A 22,006-nucleotide genomic window follows, 5' to 3' on the forward strand; every position below is an offset into this window, starting at 1 on the left:
TCGCAGACCTGAGTTAAAAGACACTTAAAAAGGAAGCAGTGCGTTTGGAAACGTAAACATATCTCTGGATGGGCAAGTTGGACAGACAACAGGTGCCTGTTAAGGATCCATGCCCAAACCAGCCTTACCAAACATGTATAGAAGATCTAGGGTGGGAGTAGAACTTCTACAGCCTCTTAGTTAATGAAAATAAGAACTAATTGAGATAAATTAGAGACAGATTTTTTCTGGGCTGTGAACACTGCGGGGGGGGGGGATCGGGGGGGAAGGTGGCAGACGAGAAGTTTATGCATTTGAAGAAAAATAATAATTGCGATAATACATTACATTCAAATGTGCCTTATGCCTATCAAAGTGATTCCAGTGTGTGAATAATAATAATCTAGGGGGTTGATAACCTTGGTAATAACCTAGGAGAGTGGAGTTTGGGGCAATTAGTAACAATCAATCACGTAGACAACTCATTTGTTCATCCATCGTCCATCCATTCAACAAATACTTCCTGAGTACCTACTATGTTCAAGTTCCATGCTAGGCTGTTCCGGGGAAGGCAGATATCATTCAGAACCTCAAAGTCTAAGGAGAAAGTTAGGCTGGTAACAAAGAGTGATAAATCAAGGCACAACATTATAACAGGTGGGCTGGTCCCCAGAGGCCAGGTGAGGTGGACATCACTCTGACTGTGGGGTAACCGAGAGGACTTCTTGGAGAAGGTGGCACCTGGGGACTACTCCCTGCAGACACTCCCTGAAGGCATACAGGCAAAGACTGCCAGCAGGCCTGCTAACTCCTCAGTTCCTCAGTAGGTGTCATGAAAGCCTTTTACAGGCAAAGCCCTGCATCAACTCACATTTTCCTTCTTGACGGGAGACAGGACCTGAGCACCTGGCACAGTCAAGGTGGCACGGGCTCCATGAAGTCCTAAGAAAGGGCACAGATCCTTACAGCTTATAGTTCGTGTGCACTTCACCACAGTGCTGCAAGAAGGGATGAGCCCAGATTATAATTCCCATCGGCAGATGTGAAAACTGAGACTCAGACAGGTGAAGGATGTTCCCAAAGTCACCAAGGAGCATGGCAGAGGTGGGATGAAGATCTGTGACCCTGACTCCAAGTCAACCCAGTGCTCATCCTTTCACAGCACATTACTACTACCTCTGAGCAAATGACAAGCATTCTAAGCCAGAGGAACCAGCAGAAGCAAAAGGCTTCGAGTGAGACCAGGCATGGCTGAGTTGGATGCTAGTAAATAGATCAGCCTGGATAAAGGGTTCCATTGGACAGCTTCACAGATGAAGTAGACAGATGGCAGTGACCAGGCAGGCTGAGAAACAAGGAGAGGAAAGGGAAACAGTTGCATTCTGGAAGGATGAAGGCTAAGCCTGGCACGGAGGAGAAGCACTAGGTAGAAAAAGAGTCGAGGGATATGGATTCCAGAGCTGTCTCACTTTGGAGACCCTGAGTTCTCAGTCCCCAGTGTTCCTATCTGCTCACCCAGGAAGTTGCACTAGATGATCTCCAAGGGCCCATCCAGGACCAAAATTCCAGTCTCTTGGCCCTGGGCACCTGGGGAGGGCACGATTGTCACAACAGTGGGTCAGATGGAGGAGACAGAGTGAGGACCAGCAGTGCTTACAGACATGGTGGGGACAGGTCAGACAGAAACAGAGCAAAAGAGGTACCTGATTCCCTCTCAGATGATGGGTTAGGCCAGGTATGAAGGGACGTGGAGTCTTCAAGGAGACCTTTATAGTGAGCTCGGGGGAGGTAAGGGTAGGTATGATGGACATCTCCCCCACCACCAAATATGCCTACATCCTAATCTCTAGAACCTGTGACTATGTTACCTTACGAAGCAAAAGAAACTTCGCAGGGGTGATTAAATCAAGGATTTTGAGACGTGGAGGAGATCCTGGATTTTCCAGGTGGGCTCAATGTAATCATCAAGGGTCTCTATACAGGGAGGTAGAAAGGTCAGAGTCACAGCGAGAAGAGGTGACAGCGGGAGCAGAGGTCAAAGGGGAGAAAAGATGCTACCCTGCTGGTTTTGAAGATGGGGTAAGGGGCCATGAGCCAAGGAATGCAGGCAACCTCTAGAAAAAGCTGGAAAAGGTTAAAAAAGAAAAAAGAAAAAAAAAAAAGATTCTCCCCTAGAGCCTCCAGAAGGTAATGCAGTTCCTTGATGCTAGGACTCTTGCCCCCCCAGAATGGTAAGAAAATAAATTTATGTTGGTTTAAGCCCCAAGCTTGTGGTAGTTGCAGCAGCAAGTAAAAACTAACAGAGGAGACCAGTGGAATATCCGGAAGAGGGAGCCATCAGGCCTGCTCAACGCGGGACACATCCCACCCTTAGTAAGGTCTTCCACCATCCTCTTGTCATGGTGGACCCCTAGGCTCTCTGGCTCCGGCTGCTTTCCTGAGCTCCAAAATTTTATTTTATTTTATTTTTAATCAAAAATTAGGGGCGCCTGGGTGGCTCAGTTAAGTGTTCGACTTCAGCTCAGGTCATGATCTTGCGGTTCATGGGTTTGAGCCCCATATCGGGCACTGTGCTGACAGTTAGAGCCTGGAGCCTGCTTCAGATTCTGTGTCTCCCTCTCTCTCTCTCTCTCTCTCTGCCCCTTTCTCTCTCTCTCTCAAAAATAAGTAAACATTAAATTTTTTTTTTTAATTTAAAATCAATACTTACACAGCATTTATTGTGCTCCAAGCCAGGGTTTTTGTGTGTATGCCTTTGAAATATCAACTCATTTTATCCATATAATGAGTTTCTATCGCCATTTTATAGATGAGGAAACTGAGGCACACACACTCACACGCAAACAATTGAGCACCTGAGGTCACCAGTTCATAAGTGGCAGAGCTGGGATCCAAAGATAGGCAGTCTGGCTTCAGAGTCTATATGAGACATTGTGCAGTGTGATCAGTTTCTGCAGACCCCAGTGGCTGCTAGCTTAACTGTGCTGCCATTAAATGTGAGAGAGCTCTGCTTGGATACCTCTGATGACGTGGAGCTTACTACCTACAGGAACCATACCATACGGAAGTAAGGAGAAAACCAGCTTTGTTACTTACTGGTGTGTGAATTCAGGCAGTTTCTTTAACTGTTAGTTGGGACAAAAATAGTACCTGTGTTCCACAGAATAAGGGATGAAATGAACCAAAGCACATAACAAATGCTCAATAAACATTAGCTATCATTGTTATTATCTCCTGAGGCAGTCTATTCCAGTTTCAGAGAGCTCTAACTATTAAAAGTTCTTCTTTGCACTCAACTAAAGCTTGCTTCCCTGTGGCTTTCCCTGATGTACTCCCAGCAACCACGCCTCTCCCCCTACAGCCCTGAGCACAGGGGAGGTAGCAGCCAGGCCCCAAGTCGGCTGTCGTAAGCCAACAGCACTGGGGGACAAGGTACCCTGCCTGCCCTCCTCCCTGGACACTATCCTTCTCTGTCTGAAGCCCCAGTATTGAATACTGAGAGGGATTCCCCCTCCCTAGCTCTGAGAATATGGATTCTCTAGCTTGTATTGCTTGAGAAAAGTTAAGAACATTAGAGAGGATAGAAGTTCTGTCCCTATCGACATGTTGGGTATCCATAAAACGTGAAATACAATTTTCAAAAATTGAACAACAGTATGAGGAGTAAAAACCCATTTGTAGGAAATAAGCTACATATATATATATATATATATATATATATATATATATATATATATATATATAGAAAAGCTTCTGGAAGAACATATACCAAACCATCAACTCTGATGGCATCAGAAGAGGTTAGGAATGGGGTGAGGGGATATGGTCATATGCAGCTATATATACACACTTTCATGCCATTTGGCTTTATTGTACCATGGGCACGTGTTGTATTGTGACTAAAAAGGAATTAGGAAAGGGGGACTGCAAGAGAACAAGCCAAGCTTCAGAACAGAAAACAGAAGCCTGGAGTGCTTGGCTCTCCCAGAACAGCCTAGACATGGGCCTCTCCACAAAATGGTCCCCAAAGCCCACAGTCAGAGACAGGCCATCATTCCCTCTTCAGTGCCTTCGCGTATCATGGCTTCTCCCATGGGATCTCCCTTGTTTTTCTTGTTGGTTTTGTTTTGCTTTGTACGTGCAACCACCTTTGCCTCCCCCATCAGACTGTAAGCATGTTGAGGGCAGGGACTCTATAACCCTCATGACTCAGGCTAGGCTACAGTCTGACAGGAAGGAGGAGTTGGTTTTGATGAAGAGATAAGTGAGTGAGTGAATAATGAATGGCAGTAATCTGCAAATTGCCAGGCACTACAGTCTGGTTTGCTTTCTCCTGCAGATAATGGCAAGGCGGTGGAGATCTCTGACCAGGAGAACAAGCTAATGAAATCGCTATTTTAGGAAGATGGATCACAGCAGGGTGGGCTGGGAAGCCGGAGGCCCAGAGACCTGCTCGAAGGCTATTTGGAAAGGTCGGCTTCCAAGCTGCTCGCAAGTGTAAAAATCTATGAGTGCATTACCAGGACGGCCATCCAGCTTTGTTTATTTTTATCCTACGAAATACAAGGTCAGAAACAACCAGAGTCCTTTCTGCTGAAATTATTTTTTTTAATTGACACTGCACTTTCCACAAATATTAATTCGTTTATTCAACAAATAGTTCTTAGGAACACTATGCTAACCTGAAAGCAAATCATATTTTCCTTTGATGTGCATTTTAATTACGGAGATGCTTGAATTTCATTTTGGCTTTAAAATGATCAGAGCTTCAGCTTCTCTGAACCTCTGAGTATCCTTTTAAACACAAACATTCCAAAATTCCAGGTTTCTATAGAATCTACAACTCTAAGTCTATTTAACAATCCCATACCAAATACTTTAAACCCCAATCGTATTCGCCTTGAATCTTTCTGGAATGCAAATAGCCTTGTATCTACGGGGAAGGTTCCAGTCTCAGATGCTGAGTTTTCTCTCTGGGTCGTGCTCCCCTGAAACACAACATCTCGTTTGGAGAGAGTGTGACATCACTGCGCTGGGATGAAATTCCATGTTGTTGCACATTCTCGGGACCTTTGCACTCAGTCCTCCAGGCCTTCCCCACTGCATGGGTTACACGCTGAGCTGATATTTGGGGAAAGCCATTCCAGGCGGGCAGAACAGCCTGACCTAAGACCTGGAGTCGGAAACAGGCAAGGCCAGTTGGACACCTGTGGCCAGCCCTTTCTGACTTGACAGAAGGGTTTTCTGTTGGACAGAAGTAGGAGCAAGAGGAGACAAGGAAGGATGGGGCTGGAGCAAAGTCAAGAACTCGTAAATTCACAGGGGCTACAAACATGGTAAATTAGTGAGCTGTCCAGGAATCTGGGGCAAACAGAAGACTCACGTGTAGGGGGAGCCACTTCTCCGGTATACTGAGTGTAGTAGTATGGGGATGTGGACCGAAAGTGGACAAGTTTTTCAATTAAAAAAATTTTTTTAACATTTACTTATTTTTGAAAGATAGAGACGGAGCACAAGCAGGGAAGGGGCAGAGAGAGAGGAAGCCACAGAATCTGAAGCAGGCTCCAGGCTCTGAGCTGTCAGCACAGAGCCCGACACGGGACTCGAACTCATGGACCGCGAGATCATGACTTGAGCTGAAGTCAGACGTTTAACCAACTGAGCCACCCAGGTGCCTCAAGTTTTTCAACTTTTTAAAGAAAGGTTAGACATTTTAATCTTTATGTTAAATCTCCTGATTTTGAGGCGCTTTTAACAATTTTTTTCAAAGTTTATTTTTGAGAGAGAGAGAAAGAGACAGAGACAGAGTGTGAGTGGTGGAGGGGCAGAGAGAGGGAGACACAGAATCCGAAGCAGGCTCCAGGCTCTGACCTGTCAGCACAGAGCCCGACTCAGGGCTTGAACCCATGGACCACAAGCCTAAGTGGGACACTTAACCGACTGAGCCAGCCAGGAGCCCCAAGGCACTTTTAATTTAACGTTTTGATAGTTATATATTGACAACATTTGAAAAGTTAAAAACGTAAATGGTATTCAGTAAAAAAGTCCTCTTCCCACATCCAGTTCACGGCTTCTGCCTAAACACGGTTATTAAGTTCCTGAGTATCCTTCCAGGGTTTCTTTATGCACGTGTGCACAAATACAAATGCATTCCCATTGTCCCTCTGTTCTTTACACAAAAGGTAGCATTCTGTACACAGTAGTCTTGCTTTTCTCATGAATAATGTATCTCAAAGCTCCTTCCCTATCAGGACATAGAGAGCTTCCTCATTCTTTCCTATAGCTGCACAACATTCCATTGTACGGATAAGCTACTCTTTACTTAAACAGTTCCCTACTGATGGACATTTGGGTTGTTCTCCTCCAATCTTTAAAATGTTAGTCTAAGTTGTTTTTTTTTTTAAGTTCAAAAGACACTATGCGGACCAATCTTTGGGCTTCACAGTGGGTACACAGAACGCCAGTTGAGGGAGGTGCTGGGCAGTGGCTGGGTCTACGAGTTCATACCATGGATGTCCATCTGGACATCCTTCAGGCCTGGGTTGTTAACGGGAATGGAAATCACTTTCAGTGGAGAACAGCTGCAGGTACGTACTGTTTGAAGATTCTTTGCCTTTGAGGTAGCAAAATCATCATCACCAGAGGTGACCAAGCCCTGATGTAGAATAGATCCTCGGGGGGCGGGGGTTGAAGGGATGGGCTACTCAACCTCTGAAGTTCATTTCCACTGACTGCAAGAGTCCCCAAAGCCTGATTATGGGCTGAGCCCAACTAACAGCAGAGAAAGAACCAAGAAATGGCCTCCTCCTTTCCACATCTCATTCACTCATTCATTTTACAGCTAAAAGGCATTTACCGAGGCTGTATCTTGTTAGGAATACCTTGCCCCCAAATCTTCCCAAAGCCTCTCATCACTGGGATCTCAGATCAAATGCTACCCGTTAGAGAGGCTGTGCTCCACCCCCCCCCACCCCACTCACCAACCATCTCTCCAACCAGCTAGTTTCTTCAAAGCACATGCCATTACAAAATGAAACTGCACATTTTCCCCCCCGTTTGCTGTGAATTGTCCAGCTTTTCCCAGCAAGCAAGCCCAGTGAGGGCAGGGACTGTCCACCAAGATCACCATCGTTCTCCCAGCTGGGCACAGAGTGAGTCCAGTGAACAGTAACTATTCACGTTACACTCTTTTCCTGTGCACACAACTTTGACATCCCAGCATCTTCCACAGGATTCCGAGGAAAGCTCCACGGCTGAGCCTTTTGTTGTAAGATGTTATGCTGTACTGTAGCTTTAATTATATTTTTTTGAAGCACCTTTGGAAAACTGGATACATAAGGAATTTCTCATATTTTAGTTTTTGTTATTTATTATGATTTCACTCTGAAGGAAGAGATATTTAGTTGAGCCTAGTTGAGCCTCAAAGGCTCATAAAAAACAGATCTAAGAAGTGTTCCCCATGGAAAGATGAACAAATGGCCATTCAGAGTGGCTTGGTGCTGGCCAGACATCTTGGTACAAGAGCTCCGAAACATACTAATAACTACCATTTGTTGAGTGTTTACTCGTGCCAAGCACTGTGCTAAGGTTCCGCATGGACCATTCGTGCTATCCTCACAGGAAGCCTACAGTGAGTTCTGTTTCGGCCTCATTTATAGATGGAGAACTTGGGCATGGAGGCTGGTAACCTGCCCAAGGTCAACCAGCTAGAACATGGTGACACTGGGCTTCAAGCTAAGCAGTCTGGCTTTCCTGCTGACATTCTCAATTACATGCTAGAAGAGGCACCCTCTGGAACTTTAAACTGGGATTTTGTTTGTTTGTTGTGTTTTGTTTTTTTGTCCATCCCATCACATAACGGCAGCAGGCCACAAAGGTCAGGGCCCTGGGCGAGCCCTAGTTCCGGCTCTAACTCACAGGATGTGGCCCTGAGCAGGGCACCTCCCCTCTCTGGACCTAGGTCTCCCGAGCTGAGCTGTTGGGTGAGCAGCTGGACTGCACAACACTCCCACCCTGCCCATCTGCGGTCGCGATATTTGTCCTGAGGGAGGCTGGGAAGTGCCAACACTGGATCCTGGACCCGCCAGATTACCTTCTCCCTCAACTCCCCACACACACTCAGATGCCCCCGTGGTGGCTCTCAAACCCTCTCCCCCCACTGCCTCATTATATCCTTGCAACAGCCAAAGGAGGCATGCAGGGCAGGAACTGCCATCCCCTTTTCATTGATTGGAAAACTGAGGCTCAGAGAGGACAATCTATTTGCCGAAGGACAGGACAATTAAGGGGGGAAAGTCCAGGCTTACGCCCATTCCTCTGACTCTTAATCTAGTGCTCTTTCCTCCAACCCTCAGCTGTTGCTCAGATGAAAAATGCAGAAGAGGGTGGACCTTCCTGGGCTTCCAGGTTTGGGATATTGAGGCTCCAAACATTGAACCTGGGGGCACAGCAAATCAGAGCCGGTGGTCCTGGGGACTTGGTGGCATTCTGTCTGTCCTTGTAGGCGCCTATCTGCTGCCCCACTAGTGGTGTCTTTTACTTAGAGGGGACAGTGCCCAGGGGGAGCCTCATACCCCGACAGGTATCCACCACGCCAGTGTTGCCCAAACTTATTTGATGAGAAACCTCCCTCAGTCTCCTCCCTCCATTCTAACTGCTGATGCAAAAAGACAGTCCTCAGGGGAAGAGGCCAGCAAGGACACAGGCTGGCCCCATTCCTTTGTTCTTTCAGGCAAGGGTCAGGGGGGCACAGTGGAGGGCAAGACTGCCAGGCCCTTTACCAGTAGGGGGGTGAGCAGGGGGCCTGGCACCCCAGCCGCTGTCCTCCCTGGCAGGTAGGCACAGTGGCTGCCCCATGGGCAGGCCTGTTGCCCAAGGACACACCTGCCGAGAATTAGTCCCAATCAGGACGGCCCCAAACTACTGATGATGCAGGAGCAAGCTGGCCATGTCACTGGTTTGCAAATGGTGAGCCGCTTCTGAACCGTGGCCCGGGCTGGTAGAGCAGGAGTTTAAGTTAATATTTAATGTGGCATATAAACGATGGAGAGAAATCGACTCATTCTCTAATGAGACCTTCCCTGCACAGCATGGAGTGTAAGGGCCGAGATGGAGCAGGACGGAGGCCACCTCCTCCCCCGGCCCCGCACTCCAGGCTGGCACTGCCCAGCTAGAGTCCTGGGCTGGCTCACAGTCCAACTGAGCGCCAACTACGCTCTGGGCTTTGTGGGGAGGGGAGAAGGTAAGGCGTGGGGCCGGAAGACTCAAGGTCTCCCTGAAGAGTTCAGAACTGTGTCAACACATCCATGAACACAAGGGAATAAAGTTACTGCCATCCTAACAGCTCCTGGAGGCATTCCTTCAAGGTGTTCTAACACTTCTCAGTAGGGTCAGCAACTGCCCCCTAGAGGGTGCTCTGAAAACTTGTGGGGGCTTTTCTATAATTGAGAGGCATCCCTGCCTTGCAGAGGAAGAGTCCCCACAGCGACGTTTCCTTTCATCTTGCATTCTGTCATGTCCTGCCAAACAGGACAGGTGAAAAATCTGTTTATAATTATTTGAGTCTAGCACTGAACTTCATTTACATATAAATGTGAACTTGCAATCTCCATGGTCTTAATATACACTGAATTTTCTAGGAATGCAACTACTGTGTAAACCGAGAAAAGCTCATATCTTATTTTACTTGGAATTTTGCCAAGAGTTCCTCACCTAATTCATAAAATCAGGCTCGCAGTATGAGTAAGTAGGAGTCCCTAAGTCTGCGTTCAGGGCCGTGGCATTCATAGTGATTCTGTGCATGGGGCAAGCCCCGAACTACTTCATTATTTCTTGCAGTTCAAACACGCAGGGTATTTGCTTATCAAAGTACATAGTATTTCATTATAAACAATTTCGCTTTCATTCTTCCTATATCTCATGATTAAGGCTTTATTTTGATTTAACTTGAAGTCAGATGTGATCTTAATTTCCGGAGAGTAAAGGGGCATTGTTAATATTTGCTATCCCAGGGCGCCCGGGTGGCACAGTCAGTTGAGTGCCCGACTCTTGATATTGGCTCAGGTCATGATCCCCAAGGTTGTGGGATTGAGCCCTGTGTCAGGTACTGTGGAGCCCGCTGGGGATTCTCTTTCTCTCTCCCTCTGCCTCTCTCCTCAGCTCATGCGTGCACACTCTCTCTCTCTCAAATAAATAAGATGAAAAAAAAATACTTGCTATCCCAAGGGGATGTTAGGTGGGACTGGGAAGAGAACCCTAACACCACAATGTCCCATAAAGCAGGAGAAGAGCTGGAGATCTTCTAAAGAATCCTCATTACACAAGCCTCTGACCTGCCTGTGTGTGCCTCTGCCTCTGTGTGTATGTCCTTTGTATTTTTTCACACCAATGGGATCATACTTAACATAGTATTATACAAATTGCTTATTTATTTAAAAATTTATCTTGGAGGGGCGCCTGGGTGGCTCAGTCGGTTAAGCGGCCGACTTTGGCTCAGGTCATGATCTCACGGTCCATGAGTTCGAGCCCCACATCGGGCTCTGTGCTGACAGCTCAGAGTCTGGAGCCTGCTTCAGATTCTGTGTCTCCCACTCTCTCTGACCCTCCCCCGTTCATGCTCTGTCTCACTCTGTCTCAAAAATAAATAAAACATTAAAAAAAATTTTTTTTAAATTTATCTTGGACCTTTATTCATTTCAGCACAGACAGCTCTACTTAATTATTTTTAATTGGTTTGCATAGTATTTTGTGTTATGAAGGAGCCATAATTTATTTAACCAGCTCCTATTGACAGACACTGCCTTGTGGCCATTTGTTTGCCGTTATAAATAATTCTATAATTATTATACAGATAAAGGTATCACTGTATATTCATGAATATATCTGTGACTTGATTATGAAAGTTCTGGGTTAGAGGGTAGGTAGGTGCATTTACATTTTTGATAGATATTGCCAAATTTCCTTCCAAAACAGGTTACACTGATTTGTAACAGTGGATGAAAATATTTGTTTCTCATACCTTCTCCAACATTTGCCCTCCAGAAACATTTCAATCTTCGGTAAGCTAATTGACTTTTTAAAGTGTCTCATGACTGTTTTAACTTGCAGTTTTAAAACTATGAGTCAGGTATGTACCTTTTCATGTGCTGTTGGACATCTGTATTTTTTCCAATGAATTTATCCAGTCTTGACCTGTTTTTCCTACTGATTTTTTTCTTATTCATTTCTAAAAGCCCTTTATGTATGAAGAAAATTAGCTTTTGTCATCGGTGTTCCACTTTTTCCCCCTAATTTTGTTGTCTTTTGAATGTTTTTACATACAGACAAAAGACTTACATTTTTAAAAGTCATTTAGACTAGTTTTCTTTGTCTTTTATATTTGGAACAGATGTTAAAAGGCCTTCCCTGCTCTAAGATTCTAAAAAAGTATCCCTCATTTTTTTCTAGTTTATTATGGTTTCATTTTTTACATTGAAAGTGTAGATCAACTAGGAATTTATTTTGATATAAAAAGTGAGGTATGTATCCAACAAGCCTAGTTGTCCCAACACCATTAACTGAACGATTTATCTTTTTCTCTACCTATTTGAAATATTACATTTATAAATACCCATATCTATTTGGATCTATTTAAGGACTCTCTAGGCCATTATATGTGTCCATAACTTCAGTTTCATTACTAATAGTTTTAGGGGTGTTTGGCTGGCTTAGTCGGGAAAGCAAATGATTCGTGATCTTGGGGTCGTCAGTTCAAGCCCCACACTGGGTGTAGAGATTACTTAGATAAATAAGTAAATAAATAAACTTAAAAAAACAAAAAATAGTTTTAAGTGCTGCTGCTTTATCATAATGTTTTTAAATAGGCTACAACTTTTGCTCATTTCCCTATTTCAGAATTTTTTAGCTATGCTTCAGTGCTTATTTTTGCAGTATTTGGTATCATTTTGACATGTTCCCCCAAAAATTCTGTTGCTATTTTGATTGGGATTCCTTTGAATTAGTAGATTACTTAGAAGAAACTGACAACTTTATGATATTGAGTCTTCCTCCCCAAGAACAAGTTATCTCTCTCCATTTATTCTTTTATGTCCCTTGGTGGAGTTTAAAGTGAATTTTTCCTCAGCATTGGTTTTTTTGGTACTATTGTTAAAGGACTCTTCTATTATTTTTCTAGCTAGCTATTGTTTACTCACAAAAAAAGCTAATGATTATATTTATAATTAGAATACTTCCAATATTTCAACATCAAGCATACCGTTATGCAAGATCAAGCAAAATAAAGACATGGGTAAACTTTTAAAAAATAAACTAAATTTTGAAGAATTTTAATAAAGTAAAATAGCTCAGAATTGCACATGATCACGATGTGGCCCTAGATACAGTAAGAGCTCTTCATTTAATGTAACCCTGACTTTCCCCTACAGCCTTCATCTGCCACTGCATATCTTTCTTTCATAGCCCTATGTGGTCCTCCAGAGAAATATCCCTTTGGCAATGAACACCCAGGACAACACACCTTTCTGGAAGGGCATGCAAAAGAGCTCACTATCTCTACTTTCTGCAGAGCAAGGCAGAAAATATTTCTTCCAAAGTAGCCATCCACTACCTGAGTGCTTTTAAAATTCTACAGCAGGTAATTTCATGTGTTTTTAGGAAAGATGAAAGTGAAAAGCAACACAAGTAGTAACAATGGGTCAGAGACTAGAATTATCTCCAAAATTAATTTTTTTTTTTTTTTTTTTAAAGATCAAGCATGATTCTGACTTGGGTCTGGAGTACAAACAAGTCTTTGGTCAAAGGTTTACCTGAAAACCCAATCCACACCCAGACCCACTGCCTGGGTCAACTAAACCTTCTGTGACATCAGGGGAGAGGACCTCATGGGACATCTGTGCTGTTAGTAAAGCCCCACTCTAACGGAGGCTCCCCACCCTCTATCTCTGTCCCAGTGCTGACACCTCCCCACCTGTGCTGGTTCAGCTGCCCCCAGAAGCTTGCCAAGATCTGCAAACAGGGCCTCCACTGCTTCTGTCTGAGCCCCACGAGCCTCAGTGCCAACCTATCAGCACAGGTCTCAGAGCTGGGTTCTCTCTGTCTCGGAACCTACGTGACATCAAGCCCTCTCCCCTAAAACTCAAACCTGAGCACAATCCCCAGCTTCCCCGACACAACCATAGCCTGCCTGCACTTCTAAGAAGCCCTTGTCTCTGTTACTTCTTACCGTGCCCTGCCTACCAGCCTCCAGGGACATCCTGCTACCCCCCGCTGGACCCCAAGGCTCTGGCCCAAGTGCTCCCCTTGAGCCTCCTATTATCTGTCTGTATAGTATCTGAGACTGCTTCCTGCCTGCCAGCTCGGACAAACTTCCAGGGTCTGTCCCCCCATGTTATCCCACTGCTGCTGGAGCAGGAAGAGGTGTCTGCCTAACTCAGCCCTTGTGGTCCAGCCTTTTCTGCAGCAGCAAACCCAACAATGTGACCGGCCACCACGAGAAGGCTCTGAGAGGAATAACAGCAACATGTATCGGGTGCTTGCCGTGTGCTAAATAAGAGTCTAAACACTTTATATGTATTAATGAATTAATCCTCACAATAACACCATTCCCACTGTAGAGATTTTTTTAAAAACATAGCCCGGAATCCTTATACATTTACCCAAGATTACACAGTTAGTCAATGGCAAGTTCAAATCCAGCAATGTGCCTCCAGGATCCAAACTCAATCTTTACACTGACGGCTAAAGAGGCTGGCCCTGGGCCTTCCAGAAAGGCAGCTACTTTGCATACGCCAAGCACCTTCCAGCCTAAACCTCTTACCCTTCCTGACTCAGTCTCTGCCTGGAAACCTGAAATACCAATGCCAATCTGCCAGGAGTCTGCTCCTTCTCAAGTCCTACCACGCAGGGTTGCCCTTCTCGTGAGAGGGATAAATCCCAGACCTCTGAACCTCCTGGCTGTATCCACAGAGAATCCCGAAGTCACCACGGCCCTTCTTGTCATGGGCCTTTCTTGCCACCTGTCCCAACCCACAGCCCATTTGACACTCACTCTCCGCTGGCTTTATCAGAGCAAATACAGCCATGATTCATCACAGCCGCAGCTCTGGGCCCCGGCAGTATCCTGCCTGACCGATTCCAGGGCCCCAGAACCTTACTAAAACAAAAATGGCCCGTCAAGTCCAAAAGCACCAAGCCACTCTTCCCCCCACCCATGCAGGCACTCTCAGTCTCCCTCTGTCAGTCTCTCTCTCTCTCCCCCACCCCAGGTGCCCTCACCTGTCACAATGGGGTAGGACTGTGGCCCGGGCACGCTGCTCCCAATGTCGGTGGGAGTGGGGCTGGTCAGGTTGGCCTTCATGTCATCCAGCCCTCCAGCCAGCGAGGCCATAGCTGAGTACTCAGTGGTCTGAAAGAGGAAACAAAACAGAAATGTCTCAGCATCAAGACTCCAAAGCCCCCCAGCGAAACGCCACCACCACATTCTGGGCTTCAGCCACCTCGCTGGGCTAGCCCAGGCCAGCGCCAGGGCCCACGGGGGGCTCGCAAACCCCCCAGTGTTGAGAAGGCAGATTCAGCTCAATAGAGCAAGACAGGTATCCAGAGTAGACAGTTCTCCCCGGGTGAGGAGGGAGGTGGGCAGGAGTCAGGTGCAGCTTCACAAGAATTCAAACCTAGCTTCTTGTGGCCTGTAGGTTCCATTTGCCCAGCCCCAGTGGCCACCGACAATGTCTTGAATACAGGGAGGGAGATATCAGTAACTAAAAGCAAGGCAGAAATAACAGTCTTGTTGCCAAGAGGATAGAAAGAAAAGTTTCTGATTTCAATGCTCTTAAACCACAGACGCAGAATCACAGACACAAGGTTAAAAGGACTTTGAGACCTCATCCGTGCCAAACTCTCAATTCACAGATGACTGAACTGAGGCCCAAGGCAAAGAGGGCTTTGTCCATGGCCAATGGGGCAGAATCCCAGTGCAGGGAGTAGTCCACCAGAAACTCTCACTCAAAATCCAATACATCAAACCAAATGAACCACAGTTTGGCAAGTGTGTTGAATTCCGGCAGCATGTAAACTATGTGCTGCAAATTGTGAGGTGCACACATCTGACTTAGCAAGTCCACAGCAGCCATGGGCACTTGGCCCAGGGTCATGCTCCTTCCTTTAAGCCATTTCATGAAATCAGAGCTTGTGATGACTCATTTCCTTGACATCCTAGCCACTGTCAAATGGCCTCCAGAAGATGCCAACCTGGGCCTTCCCACTCAGAGACAGACCAAATTAGAAGTGTGAGTTCCAGGTCTCTTCCTTCCATGCAACCCCCAGGCCTAGTTTCGGGTACAGAAAATATCTGCAAACGCCCAAGCCAAAGAATTTGGTTGTGTATGCCAAACTCTTGGCATGAGCAGTTCCCTCCAGGACGCTGGCATCGCAATGGAGGGCACATCCTTGTCTGTCCAGGGTTACATCCTTGGCAGACAGGGACAGGGAAGGAAGCCACCTTCTGAAAGGAGACACAGGCACCTTGGGGAGGATGCTGAGGACTGAGCCACAGGGAAGGGAACCAGGGGAGCCACTGAGCAAGTGGCAGGCAGAGGGGACTCAGACTCGGGTACATTCCTGGTGCTTCTCTCTGCATCTGAACTAGAAAGTACTTCCTGGGCAGCTCAGCCTGGGGTGGTGGGCAACAGTGAGTCCATGAGGGTGCAGGCCCAGGCACCTGCCGTGAGTCTCACCGAGGACAGCTCTGTCCAGAGCTCTGGGGCTCTCAATCATCTCCAGCAGAGGCTGATTCGGAAACATGCAGAGAAGAGCACAGGCTTCTACAGGAGAAGGACATGATAGGGACACGCCTCCCCGACTATATCACTATAAAGCTGTAGTAATTAAGACAGGGTAGGATTGGCACAGGGACAGATAAATAGATCAATGAAACAGAAGCGAGTCCAGAAACTGATCTGTGCATAGATGGAACCTTGATATATGAGAGAGGTGATGTACAAATCAGCAGGGAAGGATGGACTCTAATAAACAGTGCGGGGGTAACTGGTTATCCATTCAGAAACAAGGGGGAAAAAAGAAATTGGATCTTTACTTTATACCAGACACAAAAATCAATTCCAGGTGGATTGGAGACCTAAATGGGAAAGGCAAAGGCATCTAACGTGGTCGGCTCTAGGTCCAGTCAAAAATCCTTGGGAACAAACCTGCCCTTCAAGAGGAAACAAGTGGTTCTGGGATGCTCACCACAGGGTGGGTCCTAGTCATCCTGCCACCCTGATCCAATGCCTCCTCCTCCAGGAAGCCCTTCCTAACTACCATTTCTTAGGAGGCAGGAGCCCTGCCTTTGCCCCACTGGCCTCACCATGAGGTGTCAGGGCAGTAAGAACCATAATCTTCACAATCACGTCAAAAGCTCACATTTATTGATCAATTGCTCTGTGTCAGGAGCTTTACCTGAATCTTCCATTTAATCCTCACAGTAACTCCACGAAATAGGTTCTATGTTATCCCCATTTTACAGATGACGAACTGAGACTTGTTATAGAAAGGAAGTAGCTTGCCTAAAGTCACACGGCTTCTAGGTGCCAGAGCCAGGATTCCAAACTGGATCAATCTGACTCCAAAGTCTTGACAGTTACTCTAATGATTTCCATACCGTAAATCCTGTCCTATAAACAGATGTGAAATCAATTTGCTAGTGCCAATGTTTTAAAAAAAAACGAAATTAGAATGGACTAGAACAGAAAAATACCCAAGGTTCCCACACACAGAAAGAAGAAGCCCTGTTTTATAAATCTTTGTTTCACATAGAAGTGGAGATGAAAAGATCTTTCTTGCTTTAGGTCAGGACCAGCAAAGTCTTCATTCTATGCAGCAAGGAGCTGTTGGGAAAAGGTCACTGTCTAGACTTCATTCCCTGTAGAAGGAGACTTGGTCATGACATTAGCCATTAGGCATTTGCTGAAAAAGGACCTTGGAAGTAAAGCTCACTGGAACAGCTCCTTCAGCGTATCGCCACGAGCAAAGACAGGAGGTCAAAACACTTCTGTAAGGGTCTCTTCTGAGATGGTGTCTTCTAGGGTTCCCGGGACCCTGGGGTAGGGGACAGGGCCCCTTCCTGTCTGTGTTACCAAGGGCGCTGGTGGAGGCCTGAGCATAATGAATGTTCAGTATTTATTGAGCCTTTCTTGGGCACAAGATGCATGTGAAGCCCAGACATGCTCTTTGACTTTCATCCACAAACCCCAAGGGAAAAGATATGTGGCCCCAGAAGCTTTATCGAAGGGGAGCAGGAACACAGAGACATTAATTGACCACGGAGCAGGAAGCGGCCAGGAAAGGGTTCTTGCGTGGGCTTTATTCAGCCCGGGTCTGAGCTATCCCAAACCCTCAAGGCTGATAAGAGCTGAAGAAAGGTTCAGAGGGAAGAGGACAGGAGTGGTCTGAAACAGGGCACATGACAATGGTTGAAGGAAGTGAAACTGTAAGAGGCAAAGACGGAAAGGTAGTCCGGCTGGGATCCGCCTGTGAAGGGTTTGCACAGTGAACACATGGGTGAACAAATGAATGAGTGACCTTCAGGCAGTCCAGGCAGCAATCTCAATGAAGAGTCAGCATCCCTGCGCCCCTCCCCACCCCACTGCCAGACCTACCCTTCCTAGATGCCAGGCTGGGCAGCTGGGTCTGCAAGGGAGAGCCTTTATTTCCCCCAAGAAAGCAGAGCCCAACCTGAGTTTCAGAAAATTGTAAGAGGGTGGCCAATAGGGATATTTCTTCATTTCTTTGATGTCCCATTGGAAGGGTCTTTTTGCTATTTGATTTTGTTTTAGTCCATAAATTCATCGTTAGAGTTTGCCCGGTCACTGGGTGCCAGGGTGGCTCAGTCGGTTGAGCGTCTGACCCTTGGTTTTGGCTCAGGTCATGATCTCACAGTTCATGAGCTCGAGCCCCACGTCGGGCTCTGCTCTGACATCACAGAGCCTGCTTGGGATTCTCTCTCTCCCTCTCTTTCTGCCCACCCCACCCCCCGGCTTGTTCTCTCTCTCAAAAATAAATAAACTAAAAAGCATTTTACAAAAAGATAGCCCAGTCACTTTGACAGTTGAGTTTGGATCAACTTTCCAAGACACCAAATCTTTAACTTGTGTTACACATGTGCTAGGAGGTCTCAAAATCCAGTCTCCCAACCACCACTGGCTGCCAGAAGGTAAAGTGAATGTCCCTAAAGAGTGGGGACTCTGGGGACAGGGGACTTAGAAAAAGGCCCTCAGCAGCCCTTTGCCAACTGTCCCTCCTACCACCACCACCTTGCGGGTCTTGCCCCCTGCCTAGTCTCTCCTCTTTGGTGGGACTCACAGTGCTCACCCTGCTCCTGTATGAGCCAGGGGATGCTGCCATTTAGGTTGGTGTGTACTTTTTCCCTAAGTCCTCATCACTGCCTGTCCCTTTGAGCTGCTATGATTTTGAAAGGAAGCTGCACTCTCTCCAGTCTCCTGCTTCTTTGTTACAGTGGCTGCTCTACAGCCTGCCTCTGCCCGGAAGACTTGTCTCACTCAGTCACTTACAGAACTCCTACACTGTCCACAAGACCCAGCTCAAATGTCACCTCCTCAGTGAGGCCATTCCTGGGCCCCACATGCTACCATGAAATCATGACTCCCTTGTCTATGCTTCCACACTTGATGGCATTTTCCACAAACCTCCATGATCACTTTTCACCATGTTTAATGGTTGTTTGTCTATCTCTTTCTAGGTTGCCTTGAGAGCATGGAACATCCCTAGAGCCCCTGAAGTGCTTTTTGAATGAATGAATGAATATATGATCCAGTAGCATGGCATCAACCACAACACTCCAAAATTAACTGAGAAGTGTTTCAACAAGAACTCCAAGTGATATGTCAACCTTCCCCTGCCCCCCTCCCACCTCTCCCCTCATCAAGTCAGGTGACCAGAAAACAATGCCCTTGTCCACCCTTAAACGCTCTGGGGAAGTGCTTTCACTCATCTGTGATAACATATCAGGCATTCAACATTTGTTAGAGGAAATAGAAGCACCATACAAAAAAAAAAATTGTTAACCTCCGAAGACACTGCCACTGAACATTCAAAGTCCTTGCCAATCCCTCCTGCAATTCAATACCCCAGAAGCCAGTTTTTTCTCCTGATAAATGGTTAACCTGCCTGTGGCTGAACAACAGGAACACTGGAAACCACTATATATCCCTTTTTGCATTGGCTGCCAGGAAGCTCAGTCTATTTCAGTGTTAAACCACCACAACCACATCATTGCTTGCACCTGTTGTTATGATCTTCCCTTTTTCACTACATAATTTCTGAACTTTCTTTTCAGCCTTAACTTACTAATTTAGATACACGTAATTGTTTATTTTTCAGGACACCTCAAGTCCTTTGTGAAAATGGAGGCTGGGAGAGGTAGAAAGAATGACAGAAAAAGAAAAAAAGGAAGATCAGGAGAGAAAAAGAGAAGAGAGAAGGCATTGTTGGTGCCTCTGGGAACAGTGACAATTTACTTCTGTTTCTCATAGTTATTTGGGAAGCCAAGGGCTGAAGATGACTGAACAAGGGCAGTCACATGCGCGGAAGTGTGCTGGTGCGCCTACATTGGCAACATAGCTCTGCTCTCCTCCCCACCACTGACAGTCACAAGGCAACAGCTGCGTCCCACATTTCCAACTTCTCTGAGCTCTTAGGGTTCTTTCTTAGAGTATTATTTTGGGCTTCTGCTCCCTTCCCACCAGGGCCCCCTGGTGCCATCCTTGACTGTGACCCAGAAAGATAAATGAACCGAAGTCGGCAATTCACAGACTGTCCACTCCAAGGCAACCAACTGGGATAAAACTCTCTGCCTGCTGCCACAGATTCTTGGGAGGGCTCAAGGTCAAGCCCGCCAGGGATGCACACCCTCCTCACAGCGGACGCCGTGCTCCAGATGATGGAAAGTCTTACACTCTCCCGTGTCTGAGCCAGACGGATACTCGGGGTCATCTTCCCCAACCTGGAAAAACTGAGGTTCGGGGAGGGGAGCGGACTTCCTCAGCTCATGTTTATCTGTATCACTCATAGCCTTTGACCCTGTGGTAGAAAGAACAATGAACTAGGAGCAATAACACAGGGCTCTCCCCCCAGCGCTGCCTCTTTCTCACCTGTGTGACCTGAGGCAGGCCAGGCCAGCTCTCGGAGCCTCCTTGTCCTCATTAATAAAAGGAGATTTCAGTCGAACCCCTTGCTGCCTGCCTGCCAGGGCGAGCACGAGGATCTGAAGGATAAGGACAGGGACGGCACTTTGGAAACTAAGCACCACAAGGGATAAGGAATCCTAAAGGGGACTCCAGGAGGCACGTGCTCCCGGAACGTGGGTGCTGGGCGTCATTCGGGTCCCTAGGAAATTACCTGGAAAAGGACTGCCTGGGGCTGCACCAAGTATTGTCTCATCAGCACGGGGCACCACTGCCATAGCATGGAGGAGAGAAGAAACACAGACACGTGAGAAGGAGGGCAGCACGAAGAAGGGCAGGGCATGGGGACAAGGCTGCAGGGCTGGCTACCTCTGGTGGCTACCTCGGCCAGAGAGGCTTCCCCGTCACCTGCTGAGCTCCTCCAGGCTCGCTGCCGAGCTTCAGATGGCCTCAGCAGCTGGGCCAGTGCCAGGCCAACTGCTCCCAGCCTGTGGGACCAGACACCTGCCCGCCTAACACCTTCCCAGAGGAGGGCACAAGCTGGAGTGGGGGAGGTGTGTCCTCGGGGCCTGGCCCGATGACCTGAGATTGAGGAGGCAGAGGGGTCTGGATGCCTAAGGCAGCTGGGGTGGAGCCCGGCCCTGGGGGCAGGTGTCTCCCTTCCCGGGCCTCTGCCTCCCCAGCTGCCTGAGGACGTGCACTTGATCTCCACTCCCCCTGCCACCGCCAATGCTCTTTGCCTCTATAACTGGCCACATGACAAGGTGTGGGTACCCTGTTCAACAGATGAATTCCAAGGCAAGAAAAGAGAGATGGAGGGGATCTTATAGGTTAGAGAAGACTTGACACGTATCAGTGGGTCGCAGTGTGGACCCTGGTTCCAACAAATAAACTGTAAAAAATACAGCTGTGAAAGAATTATTATGACATATTATGAAACTATTGTAAATGCAAACACAAACTGTGTATTTGAAATATTTGAGGACATTACAGATTTGCTAACTTTTTAGATGTGATCATGGAGTCATGGTTATTATGCTTGTTAAGGCCTCATCTTTTATTATTTATTTTCATTTATTTATTTTTTTTTGATGTTTATTTTTCAGAGAGAGAGAAAGAGACAGAGCATGAGCAGGGGAGGGGCAGAGAGAGAGGGAGACACAGAATCTGAAGCAGGCTCCAGGCTCGGAGCTGTCAGCACAGAGCCAAACACAGGGCTCGTACTCACGAGCCATGAGATCATGACCTGAGCCAAAGTCGGATGCTTCACCGACTGAGCCACCCCGGCACCCCAGGCTTCACCTTTTAAAGTCATTCTAAAACATTTGCAGATAAAGTGAAACGATGTCTGGAGTTTGCTTCAAAATAAAACTAAGAGAGTTCACTGCAGTTACCCTGTAGTCTATGTACGCAATGGATAAATGTGGTCTCTCTATGCAGCAGAGTACTGTTCAGCAGTAAAAAGGAACGAGGCTCTGAGGCATGTGATACAGGTGAGCCTCAGAAGCATGCTACGTGAAAGACGCCAGATGCTAAGTGGGACGTCCAGAACTGACAGAGCTACAGCCACAGAAAGCAGAGCAGGGGTCAGCTAGAGCTGGCGGGAGAACAGGGGTTGATTATGAATGCACACAAGGGATCTCCTTGGAGTGACAGGGTTGTTCTAAAACCGGGCTGTTGGTGTTGGTGACACAGCTCCATAAATTACTAAAAATCGCTGACTTGTATACTTCAACTGAGTGAATCTTATGATATAAAAATTCAAATTCAATAAAGCTGTTACAAAATAAAGCAGAGTGTGGGGAGAAGTGGGGGTACCTATGGAACAGGTCTAG

The 22,006-nt window shown here is 46.8% G+C and overlaps 1 protein-coding gene across 2 annotated transcripts in view; it reads right to left on the reverse strand.

The window, feature by feature from the left end:
• PAX5 (paired box 5) overlaps window positions 1–22,006 on the reverse strand; it is a 187,754-nt gene that overhangs the window by 65,475 nt on the left and 100,273 nt on the right. The window contains exons 7-8 of one of the 2 annotated variants that reach the window (XM_042913782.1): window positions 20,386–20,442; window positions 14,251–14,380 (exon numbers count right to left, since the gene is read on the reverse strand). In XM_042913782.1, the coding sequence (XP_042769716.1) occupies window positions 14,251–14,380; window positions 20,386–20,442 (187 nt within the window). The remainder of the gene's footprint in view (window positions 1–14,250; window positions 14,381–20,385; window positions 20,443–22,006) is intronic. The other variant, XM_042913784.1, reaches the window with a different exon arrangement.

Source organism: Panthera leo, chromosome D4 (genome assembly GCF_018350215.1).
Source record: "Panthera leo isolate Ple1 chromosome D4, P.leo_Ple1_pat1.1, whole genome shotgun sequence".
Classification (NCBI taxonomy): Eukaryota; Metazoa; Chordata; class Mammalia; order Carnivora; family Felidae; genus Panthera; species Panthera leo.